This window comes from Vulpes vulpes, chromosome 11 (assembly GCF_048418805.1).
Source record: "Vulpes vulpes isolate BD-2025 chromosome 11, VulVul3, whole genome shotgun sequence".
NCBI classification, from domain to species: Eukaryota; Metazoa; Chordata; class Mammalia; order Carnivora; family Canidae; genus Vulpes; species Vulpes vulpes.
This window is the reverse complement of record NC_132790.1, coordinates 33,819,288-33,831,853: the sequence shown is the minus strand read 5'-3', so window position 1 is coordinate 33,831,853 and position 12,566 is coordinate 33,819,288. Positions and strand designations below refer to the sequence as shown.

The 12,566-nt window shown below is 36.5% G+C and overlaps 1 protein-coding gene across 2 annotated transcripts in view; it reads left to right on the top strand.

Annotated features, from left to right (window-relative positions):
• The window catches only part of RAB30 (RAB30, member RAS oncogene family), a 91,075-nt gene extending 78,844 nt beyond the window's left edge, over positions 1–12,231 (top strand). For both annotated transcript variants that reach the window (XM_026015231.2, XM_026015230.2), the window contains exon 5: positions 2,822–12,231. In XM_026015231.2, the coding sequence (XP_025871016.1) occupies positions 2,822–3,072 (251 nt within the window). In that variant the 3' untranslated portion in view covers positions 3,073–12,231. The remainder of the gene's footprint in view (positions 1–2,821) is intronic.
• Positions 12,232–12,566: the final 335 nt, after the last annotated feature.

The window sequence follows — 12,566 nt, the reverse complement described above, 5'->3', positions numbered from 1 at the left end:
ATTATCAACTCATGGCCAATCTTATTTTATCTGTTTCCTTTCTATGCTGTTTCCCCTTGCCTTCAGATTATTTTGAAGCAAATCTCAGATGTTATATTATCTTTCAGTATTTCAATGTATATCTTTAAAGGAAGATTTTTAAAGAAGAGAACCTACCACAAACCCCTTTTCAGACCTAAAAATTGTTCTTTAATAGCATAAAAAATTTAGACAATGTTCAGATTTCCTAGATTGACTCATACATTTCTTAAAAATTTGTTCAAATCGAAGATCCAAATAAGGCTTGTATGTTGTAATTGATTTTTGTATCTTTGAATTCTCCTTTTACCTGTAGGTTATCCCTCCATTTTTTCTCCTTTGGAATTTATTTGTTAAAGCATTTGTTTATCCTTCAGAGTTTTCAAGTCTGAGTTTTGTTATTTCACCACTGTAGTGTCACTTGACAGGTTCTTCCATCACCTGTGTTTCTTGCAGATTTGTAGGTAAGTTTAGAGACCTGGTCAGATTCAGTTCTTTTGTTTTCCTTTTTAGCAAATATGCTTCCTAGTTGATATTCTGAGGTACAGGTCTTATAGAATAGCCAAGAAAAATCCTTGACTATCTTTTAAAATTTTTTTCCACATTTTAAAATAATGAGTTGTTTCCCTAGTATCTTCCAGTAACAACTAAAATTTGTTTATATTTTTTTTCTTTTTTTTTTTTTTAATTTTTTATTTATTTATTCATGATAGTCACAGAGAGAGAGAGAGAGGCAGAGACACAGGCGGAGGGAGAAGCAGGCTCCATGCACCGGGAGCCCGATGTGGGATTCGATCCCAGGTCTCCAGGATCGCGCCCTGGGCCAAAGGCAGGCGCCAAACCGCTGCGCCACCCAGGGATCCCAATTTGTTTATATTTTGAATATTATTTTAATTTAGATATATTCAGTATATTCTAGGCCCTTGCAATTGTTATGATTGATAGTCCAATTGTTCCAACTCTGAGAGAGGAGCTGCTTCAAATGGTCTCCTGAGTCCTGTAGATATGACCTTTTGACACTGACCTCACTTGCTTTCTGGTTTAAGTGTTCCAGGCACAATTTCTGCATTTCCTGCCCCAGACCAGGAATTAGCCATCTCTTTAAGAAGCGCTGTTTATTATTAATGGGAAGTTATATTTAGAGGCCACAACCAAGGTGGTAGGAATCTTCCTTACTAGTGAGTGGTCATTGCTTTTAGCGTTTCAGCGTACAGAACGCGCGCGCGCGCGTGTGTGTGTGTGTGTGTGTGTGTGTGGTGAATTCTGTAGTGCCCACAGGGGGTTGTCTATTAGGCTCCACCAAACACTTTGACTCACAAGACTACAATAGGCCACACTTGGCATGATATTCACTAAGAAGGATACAGGACAGAAAATACGGCTTAATAGCAGGTCAGCATCAGACATTCCGTCTCAGTGGAAGTAATCCTCAATAGCAGTCCATTTAGTGGTCCAGGACTCCCTGGGACAGTTCATGTGTGAAGAGAAAGGCTTATGTCAGGCATGTGATGGACCTGCCTTGGCCTAGAAGCCTTAATAGGAACCAGTCTCTCTTGTAACAACTCCGCAGAGCTAACTTTCAGGGTCTTTCCAAGTGAAGAGCCACCATACTCAGGGAAGCCCAAAGTTCTGACTTTCCATTAGATATTTATAATTCATACACTGAATTCCTAGGTCAGATGGACTTTATCAGTTAGGGGTCACTTTTACCATAAGCTCTGTTGCTGGGCAACACAGTTGACATACCACTTTTGTCAGGTTTCCAGGGGAACAGAGGTAGAAAAAAATCTTAAAGATAAAATCCACCATGTATTATTCACACTGATACTTCCATTTATAATTCAGGAGTGTAAAAAATTTAGTTAACCTAATTGTTCTCTCTTTCCTTTTTCCCATGCCCCAAATCTCAGACCCAATGATACTAATACAGTTACTCATTTGCTTTATGCCCTAATACCCATAGAACCTCCTCAGAATAACAATACTCACACTGTCACTGACTGGATGATCACTGCAACAGTTCAAGATGTTTTCCTTCAGTTCTTTTGTCCTTAGAGTATATACCACTGGGGACACATGGCTAAAATACTAGATCTTAAAGTCAAAATAGTTCCCCTCTGTGTGGTTATGCCATTTCATGATAAACAGGTTCATTTGTTCCATTTTGCTTTGCATTTGTAGGGATTGCTTTTTAAATTTAATTTTGTATCCTTTATATAGTTATAGTTGTATAATTATGTGAAACATTTCTAAGATTCTGAAATCAAATGGATTAGACAAATTATATTTAGAAAGATCAAGTTTCTACCCCTCCCTATCTCCTCAACCTCGTTCCTTTCATGGGTAACCATTATCTTTAAAAGTAAAATTTTGGCTTATTCTCACATTAATAAAATAAGTTTGTGAGCATGCATCTATGTATTTTTTATCCCTTTTTCTTAGTTGTATGTTATATACCTTTTTTCTACTTTGCTTTATTTGCTTACCAGTATATCCTCGTGTCTCATTCCATGGCAGTATATGGAGACCTTCCTCATTGCTTTTTACAGTGGCAAATAACTGCATTGTGCAGATGTACCATACTTCATTGAAGCCAGTGCCCGGCTTATGGGCATTTGGGTTGTGTCCAGTTCTTTGCCATTACAAATGGCATTGATATTTTAAAATAAACATTCCAGTAATCACAGCCACATTTGCTTTGCTTTATTTGCCCATCTGTTTGATTTGACTTCAGATATGAAATTGAATTTAGATGCTGCCGCGCTCAAATGATGTTTCCTTCTTTGATTTATCCCTGTTCTAGGCAACAAGATTGATCTAGCTGAAAGGAGAGAGGTCTCCCAACAGAGAGCTGAAGAATTCTCAGAGGCTCAGGACATGTATTACCTGGAGACCTCAGCCAAGGAATCCGATAACGTGGAGAAACTCTTCCTTGACTTAGCATGCCGCCTCATCAGTGAAGCCAGACAGAACACACTTGTAAACAATGTTTCCTCACCCTTGCCGGGAGAAGGGAAAAGCATCAGCTACTTGACTTGTTGTAATTTCAACTAAAGGCTGAGGCGAGGAGAAGCAAAAGGAATCAGCAGCTGCCCTGATGGGCTCCGAATTGCTGGGAAGATCTGGTGATGACTGTGGCTCCCGCTCTCAGACCTTCTGACTCCTGTGGGATCCAGAGCTTACAAAGCATGGCAGGCCAAAGGCTTTGTCCACAGGCCAGCATTCGCAGAACATATAACGGTTTCATCCTTTTGCAGTCAGGAGTTGGAGCAAGGAGAAAATTGCACTAGGCGCTCCATGATCTGCAGAGCATGTTGCTTTTGTTCTTTAAAAAAAAAAAAAAAAAGCAAGTAAAAGCGCATTCCTGAACACAGTCCAGGGGGAACTGTACTGTAGGGATCCCTCCTGCACGTCAGTGGGTGCATGTAGGGGCTATTATTTAGGGCTTTTGGGGGCCCTGGTTTTCCTGTCTACCAGATAAACCAAAACTGGGAAGGCCAAGTACTGCCTCTGTGGTGCGTATTGATGACTCCATGGAGACTTTGAAAAGTGTTATTTCCCTTGTCCACAGGCACTTTCAAGAACTTTGGGATGTAAAAATGAAATGAAACTTTTTCCCATGACCAACAGTAACAATCATTGGTTTAATAATATATACAAGCTCCATGACTCCTTTTGGTGCTAATGATTCTGCTCTTTCACAGACCAAACATTTTAGTACATTGATGTCCTTAAATGTATTACATTGAAATAAAAAAAATAATAATAAGGGAAGTCCATGAATCGGCACTCTTTCTCAAAGTCTCATTACTATCTTTTCTAGGGTGGATCTGTTGGAAAATAAAATACTTTCCCTCTCAAATTCTGTCCCCTCTAAATCTCTATCATTTTCTTCTCCTATTCTCTCATCTTACCTGCCCTTTAAGTAAATGAAAATGTTAGAAAATGAAAAAAAATGTTGGTGATATTCTAATATAAAAGACTAGTTCTAAGACATTATGAGTAGTATGAGTAAACAGACCAGATCTGACCAAAATACTGTGGATTAATGGACTGCGATGCAGAGTTCTAAGCAGAGCACAGTCCTTGACAGCAGGTGACATCTTTTACTTCCTGGTACTATCCATCTTGGACAGACCAAGGCTTAGAATTTTGTACATGTTTTTAGTATGATAAGTGACAATAAGCAACAGATGAAAAGTCTCATGAACCACTTTTGTATCTTCAATTACCTTAGAAAAATTCTGCTTGTGGAACCAGGTGGAGCTGTCATTTATCCCTTCTTCATGTAGTAATGTTACTCTCAGACTCATGATCATACATTCTTTCCTGTTTCTTTTTCTTTTCCTTTCTTTCCTGGTTTCCCCATTTTTTACTCTTTTCCTCTCACCCTTTATATGCATGTGTTACTGCAAATCTCCAATTCAAATGGAGGTGTATATGCCTTTACTTAGCCAATTTTAAAACAAGACTCAAAATGAAAGATGTGCTGCTGAATATGTGTTACTAATTTCTTTAGTGCCATACTTTGATGCCTTCCAATTTGTTCACTGATACAAATGCAAATTGAGGAAATAATTAAACCTGTATGTTGTTCATGGTGTCAGATGTTTCTGTAGCTTGCTGCTTGGCATCACTTAGGGATGAGTAATGGAATAAGGGTAGGATATGCAATTCTGTTGCTGTAGATGGTGGCAATCTCAGTCCTGATGTGTTGATGTTTGAAAGCTATTTAATTTTAAAGAAATGAGGCACATAGAAACATGATATTGATAAAGCATTTGTAGCATTTCTCTAGCAGATTTGTGTGCCTCATCTCTTGTATACAGATTATACATATTGTATAAGAGATTGATATTTTTGGTTGGCTTCACTGTTTGTCCAGGTCCTATGGGTGAGAGAAAGAGATCCCAGAAGTTTGAATTGCTTTTCTTTTGAATCTGTTTCTACAGGAAAGAAAAATCATTTTAATAAACCCCAACCAAAATCATTTATAATCGTTTTTCCCTCCTCATTTCTCCATTAAGCCAGCAAATATAAAACTATTAAGAAAACAAGTTGATGAAGGAGGGTAGAAGAACCTCTCTTTTTAAACTGTGAGGAAATGTCAATAGATTTAGATTTACCGTCTTTCATTTAGGGCAAAAATCCAACTATCCCATGTGATGACCCAACTTTGTCTCCACAGCAGCAAGTGTGTTGAAAGTAAAACTGCTTTGTGAACTTAGACTTTGTTAGATTGGACAAATTTAGTCATAGAACGACAGCTTCTAGGACCACTCTTGCATTCTGAAATTCATATTCCCTAGGGCTCTGCTACTTCTGTCTACCCTTGGCCATAATCGTAAGGGGATTAAATAGTTCTGTTCTTGGCCCTTTCCTTCCCTGTTACTCCCCCCAGCCTTTCTGTAATTTACAGTCAGTCACCCCATCCATGGTCCATAAGCAGAGATACATGGGAATTTTAGAGCTTTCCTCCCCACCTTAGTTGTGTGAATTCCAGATTAGGCCTTGTGGACACTTGTTCACTGATATATCTCTAGTTTGAGAACGATCCCTGACAATATTGTAGGTGCTCAATAACTGTTAGTTGAATAAATGACTTAGTGCCAAGTGGAGCTTTGCCAGTTATGTAGAAATTTCTCAAATAGAATTTGAGAAATTAAATGTGGTCATCTTAACCCAGACCAGGAGCTACACTCACTGGTTTGTTTACTAGTTGTTATTGTCATGGCAATATTTGCTAAGATGAGCCTTCTTAAATAAAAATGAATTCTCATTTATTAATGGTGGATGAAAAAGAGAGTTGCTCTCTCATAATTCAGTTTGGCTTAATGTGCCTCACACTATCAGAGTCCATGTCTGCTTCCATTTTTGGTGTAATAAAGTTACTATGGGGCACCTGAATGGCTCAGCCAGTTGCGCATCTGCCTTCGGGTCAGGTCATGATCCCAAGATCCTGGGATCAAGACCCACATCAGTCTCCCTGCTCAGTGGGGAGTCTGCTTCTCCCTCTCCCTCTGCTGCTCCTCCTGCTTGTTCTCTCTCACTCTTTGTCTCTCCCCAATAAATAAAATTGGCACTAAATATATGGCAAAACTTTTTTCAATTTCCAGTGAAAACACGTGATATTCATGTCAAAGATTTGGGAGATTCTGTGAAATCATATAGCTTGCTGATATTAATATTTTATTATGGCTTTGTGTAGACTGTATCCTGAGTGGATTTTGTGCTTTTTCCTTTACCTATATGAGGCTTTTTATTTCTTTACATGCTTTTATTTTTTTTTTTAATTTTTTAATTTATTTATGATAGAGAGAGAGAGAGAGAGAGAGAGAGGCAGAGACACAGGCAGAGGGAGAAGCAGGCTCCATGCACCGGGAACCCGATGTGGGATTCGATCCCGGGTCTCCAGGATCGCGCCCTGGGCCAAAGGCAGGCGCCAAACCACTGCGCTACCCAGGGATCCCGCTTTTATTTTTTCTATTGAATTAACATTTAATTTTGATTATGCAGGGCCAATTATCCTTTCTGCAGATTAGATTAGGCAATTAGCTTTTCTTTTTCCCTCCATTTTCTACTCATGTCATGTTGCTATCTCTTCCTGAGTAAAGTGGCAAGAGTGTAAGTAGAAATGAAAGTCAAGTGAATTGATTTGGCAATGTGTCAATTTCTGAAAGAAAGAAAAAAACCACTAGCCAAAATAATATATTTGGGTTAGGATTATTTTAAGCAATTAGATTTGTTGGAGAGGGGAGGCAGAAATTAACAGAGGACTGGATTCTATTCATGAATATATACCTTTAGAGGACACTGGTGACTTCTAGTGTTAGGTCAATGATTTGTCTCATTTATCTCCTTCACTATTACATATAATTCTTCCAGATTCAGCATCAAATTTCAGTTAATGAATCATTTTAAAAAGATATCAGTTGCAAGTGATTTTGAATTGCTCTTCTGACTAAAGTGAAAACATCTTTTTTATAAACGAAGCCACGTAAGATATCATCTTATAACCAGAAAAAAACTTCCTTTTTTTTTCATCCCATATATCAAACCAATGGCTCTTAAGATAGACACTTTCTTTTTCTTAATCCTGCAGAATGCTACATTTTATGGCCATTCGTATTTTACAGAATACTCTTATTAGCCTCTGGAAGAGCTCTTCTAGGGTTTGCCCATTGTTTTCTCTAGATTTTTTTTGTAAACTGCAACTGTTTATGTACTTTTCCTCAACCATGGTCCTGACAGATGCATTTTAATGCCATCATAATACTTTTGAGACTTAAATTGAAATTCAAAAACAGTGAAAAGATGTGTCTCTCATTGTTCAGACAAACAGCACTCCACATAAGCAATCTGGTTGAGCACTAATTTTGGGATAAGAGGGGGATGTGCTTGCTTTTCTTTCTTTTCAAGTTTCATTTCTGTCCCATGAGTACATTTGTGTTTAAAAGGAAAGCTGCCTTCCCTTACGTTCATTACACTAGGTAGAAAGCATACTGAATTAAGAAGTTATCATCCCTTCAAACAATTAATATAGTAATCTTAGAACCAGAGAGATGACACTTCATCTTCTTTCCTAAATCTATGATGTTGGAATGTTACAGTCATTTTTGGGAGCTATACTTTAAAATTAAAAACAAACTGAAGCATAACAAAGATGATGAAGGAATTTAAAATTTATGGCACTCGAAGAATGTTTGAAGAAGTTAGCTTAGGAAAGAGACAGGAATACAACTAGTGAATTAGAGCAAGTCTCTGGTCAAAGCAGTGGAGTGCCCACTGATTATAAATACCATAGGCCACAGATTTGGGCTGTATGTCAGGGAGAACTTTCTCAAAAGATGAGTCACAATGGAAGGGTCTGCTTAGATAATAGTATCTGTCAAGCAGATGCTAGATGATGTGGGAAAGGATCTCAACATTGGTTGGAGGTTGGACTAGATGACCTATTAACTTATGTTGTAGCACTTTGCCTCTCATAACAGTTAAGTATCTATTGACTCACAGCTAATGATTTTTTTTAAAGGCTTTGCTATTTGCCAACCCTCCTGGAAGGAGTTGGTTACATGTTTGGCTAAGAGGCTGGCTTGTCATTGTGCCCTAGGCTGGGATTGCTTTGTCAATCCATTCACTGATGTTCAGTTGAAATCACAAACTAGTTCTTGAGTTAAAAAGAAGAAAAGGTATTGTTTTAATAGAAGTTATGTGAAATCATAGAAATCATGTTCTTGTCACTTGCCAAACATAGGCCATGCTCAGTTTAGTGAATAATCAGTATCTAGGATTTCAGACCAGGCATTTTTAGCAGAACAGAATCTTCAGTTATAGATCCCATGAATATGCCAACATGAAGTTTTGCAGCTTCCATTAGGGATGGGCTGGTGTGTGTTAATGACATAAAGCAGATCCTATGACCTATTTTGGCACAGCATCAAATGACCTGGTTAGTTGGCTTGATTCTCTTGAAAAAACATGATCTGCAAATTATTTTAATAGAACCAAGCCTAAATTCTTTATGTAGAAAAAGTAACAAAACATGGATTGTCAAAAATCAGAGATAACTATAAGCAACATTTACTAATAAAGCTCATGACCAAATAATCCCATCTGCAAAATAACTTGCATCCCTGTTAGGCTGATAGATGGCTTTTCATTATTCTTTATAAAGTCATTGGTCTTGCATCAATATGGTGAGAAACACTTCAGTTTGGGTAAGAGTTACTTTGACTCCTTTAAATTAGAGATCAGGGCACAAAAGCTAGCCATCTCTTTAATTGGCTTATTTGGTACATGAGACAAATTTTTACTTTCCCACTGAATTAGAGCAGAATTTCTGGAGATGTTGTGTTCTAGTTCCTAAGGGAATCCTTGTTGGGTTGTTAACTTTAACATTTCAGGGAGTGATGACAGAGATGTGTAGAAGGGGGAAAGGGGGAACACCAGGTTAGGTATGAGGAGTCCTAGTACTGCCATGAATTAGCTGTAACTTTATGCAAAGCATAATCTCTTGAGCATCAGTTTCCTTATCTGTGAGAGATAGACTCATAGTACCTGTCAGGATTATTGTGAAAATTAGTTAAGATAAATCGAAAGTTAGGACAGTGCTCAGTAAACAGTATGCACTCAAATATTAGTTCTTTTCTTCTTAATTAAGGGCAGATTTTGGATGGTCTGATAAAAGTATAGATTTTTAGGACAAAACAAAGAACACTTCTCAACTTCAAAGAGCACCATTTCTGAAAGGGCCTTAAAAGGAAGTCACTTATTTGATCCATCTTTCTGCCTTTGGGCATTACTGTTACCCAAGAGTCTCTATTTCTTTACATACTTCAGGAAAGGTATTCTTGCACTCTTTCCCAATAGGCAATTCCAGGGTTGCAAACTCATTATCAGGAAACTTAACTTTATTACTGAAATACCTCACAGTGCTATTTGAACCTCTTTCTTCTTGGGCCCATTCTCCACAGGAAGAAAAATGGGTTGATCTTATCTTCTTTTTAGGGGACCATGTTTGCCATTTATTATTGCCCTTAATGACATTCAGAAAAAGCTCATTAAGGTCATAATCATTATTCTCTTGGGGAATGTCAGACTAGGTATTTATAAACTCTTAGTTTCTTACTAATATCAGATATAGATCATAATCTTACTGTTGATTAACTCGTCAATTATCCATGTATTTTTCTTCCTTATGTACTTGATAACACAGTGTGATTCTGAAGTAATCTGGTTATGGCTTTTGTTTTCTCCTTTTGACAAAAATGGAGTCATGAAACCTAGTTTTGTCACCTGTTTTTAGAATTTCATTTCATAGATGACATATACTTGATGGACATAATTACCAACACCCAAATTTTGCAGGGTTTCTGTCCCTTTCTACATGTACACTGTATTCTGAAATAAAAATTGGAGTACCCAATGCCTAATAAAGCAAAAGTTTATGTAGAGAATAATAAAAGAATCTGGTCTGTTAGGATAATTTATCACTAGTTAGTTGAATGGTCCACAGTTTTGTTTAAAGTTACATAGTTATGCCTGGATTAAATAACAATAGCAAAACTTGATAAGCCCTCTGAAAAACAGCTGCTAAACATATTGCTTTCTGGAATGTAATCATTAGAAATACTCTCTCATCCTATACAACTGCAGAATGCTACTGGAACTTTCTTGTAGGCTATTTGACAATGAATGTCAATTGATTTATTTAAAAAAAATTAATCTTCTTATCCCTTTAAGATGTGTTGGGGCTTTCATGTCCCTTTGTTGAAAATTTCAAATGACTGGAACGCTGGCTTCTAATTTCTGCTCACTGAAGTGTCCTCTAGACATACCAGATGGTTGGAGCTCCTTTGATGATATGTAAGGGAGCCATATAAATGTATTTATGTAAATACACTTACATAAATGTAAGTGTGTAAGTTGTTTTCAGCAACACACACTCTCACACACACACCCCTCCAAAACTCTGTTTCAAATTTCAAATAATAATGGGTTAAGAAGACATTTTTAGATCACCTAAAGGGAAAAAGTTATGCCCCACATATATTATTACTATACTTTAATGCATGACTTTTAGTGTAGGGATGAAATGAAATGCAAAATATATCATTCTGGAGTTCTTCTCAGCAGCTAGTTAAAATATTTAGAGAAGCTGTTTTATGAAGACTTAGAGAACCCCTGACTTCCCCCCTTTTCCTATCTCTTTCCTTTAAAACATGGATCTTTAACATACACATAGTTTTAACAAACATGTTACTCATCAAATCTTATGAACTCAGTTATTAATATTTGGCTGGTTTTAAGCATAGGCTCTCATTAATATCTGAACACACCAGTATATAAAAATCTAACCATCTGCTTCAGCACAGGCGTAATACTTAGTTTTAAATGTTAATATGCAGAAAATAACAGTACAATGTATTGTCCTATATGTTCATGTATTTTGTTTGTTCAATAAAAAGCCTGTTAGAAATATAAGCCCATAATGACCTGAGTGCACTTAGCTGAAAACATTCTATAGAAAGGTGATTGTATAAAAACTTCAATCAACATTAAATAGGAGGGATAGGGAACAGGAACTTCATTAAAATCTTTTTTTTAATGAAGTTGTAGCCCTCTTTTTGGAATTAATTCACCCCTTTAAAGTGTTCCATTTGGTGTTTTTCGTATATTCACAAAGTTGTACAACACTCACCACTATCTAAGTCTAGAACATTTTCAGTATCCCAAAGAGAAACTGTACTCATTAGCAATCACTTCTCCACCCTCCTCCCCCAACATCTGATAACCACTAACCTGCTTTCTGTTTCTCTGGATTTGCCTATCTTGAACATTTCATATAATTATACAATATGTGGGGTTTTTTGTGTCTGACTTCTTTCACTTAGCATAATGTTTTCAAGTTTTATGTTGTATCATGAATCAATACATTCTTTTTATGGCTAAATAATATTCCATTGTATGTATATTCCACAATTGTCCATTCATCAGTTGATGAACATCTGGGTTGTTTCCATTTGGGGATTGTTATAAATAATGCTGCTATGGACATTGTGTACAAGTTTTCTCTGTGGATGTATATTTTCACATATTTCTTAAAAGTGATTAGTCCAACAAATCAAGTCATTTGTGTTCACTTAAGCAAAACCTCTTAAAAATCCCACCTGGATATTACAACTTACAATCTTAGGTCAATTGGTCAATTAGGAGACCTCTGAAAAATGGCTAACTTCCCAATATGTCCATAGGAATCTTTCTATGAGCCTACCATTTACATATAATAATCAATTTCATGAAGACTATTTCAGTCTTGTAGAAATTGAGTTGTCAATGCATAGAGAACTTCTAAAATCCTCTGCATTGTTTTAAGGGATAGCTACAAACCACATTAGAAAGGGAGTACTCATTCAATCTTCTAGGATTCAATGAAGGAGCACTTTTAATATCTATTTTCTTTTACATATTGACTGTCTTTAAAGTTTGGATTTTCCATCTTGAAAAAAGATTGTCAAATCGCCAAACCATCTGTCCATTGTCTTGTTTTTATTAAGCAAAATTCATACTGAGAGTAAAACTAAGAAGAATGTATTTTGTGTGCAAAGGATGAATGTATTAATAACTTTTTATTTGTAAAAATTTTTTAAAAAGATGAATGGAAATTGCTTTCTCATGTACTTGTATATAAATAAACATTTCCTGTTGCCCACATGTGAAGTTTAATATGTCATCAAAGTAGGTAAAAGCAAATAAGCTTTTAGTACACTAATGTCCTTCAGCATAAAGTGGAATGTGCTCTGAATTTGGGCACCTGAATTTGTTTATTCTCTAATTGGCTAACCTTGGACAAGTCGTTTAACATTTTGTATCACAGATTTCTCCTCTGTAAAATAAGGGACTAGATTAAATAATCTTTAAGGCCTTCTTATTGTAATACTAAATAAGACTACTCTGTTGTATTCAGAATATGAAGGTTTTATGCTAATTATTTCTAATGAAGAGAAAGATGCTTTATATGAAGATATAGTGGAAGGAGTATTACGCTG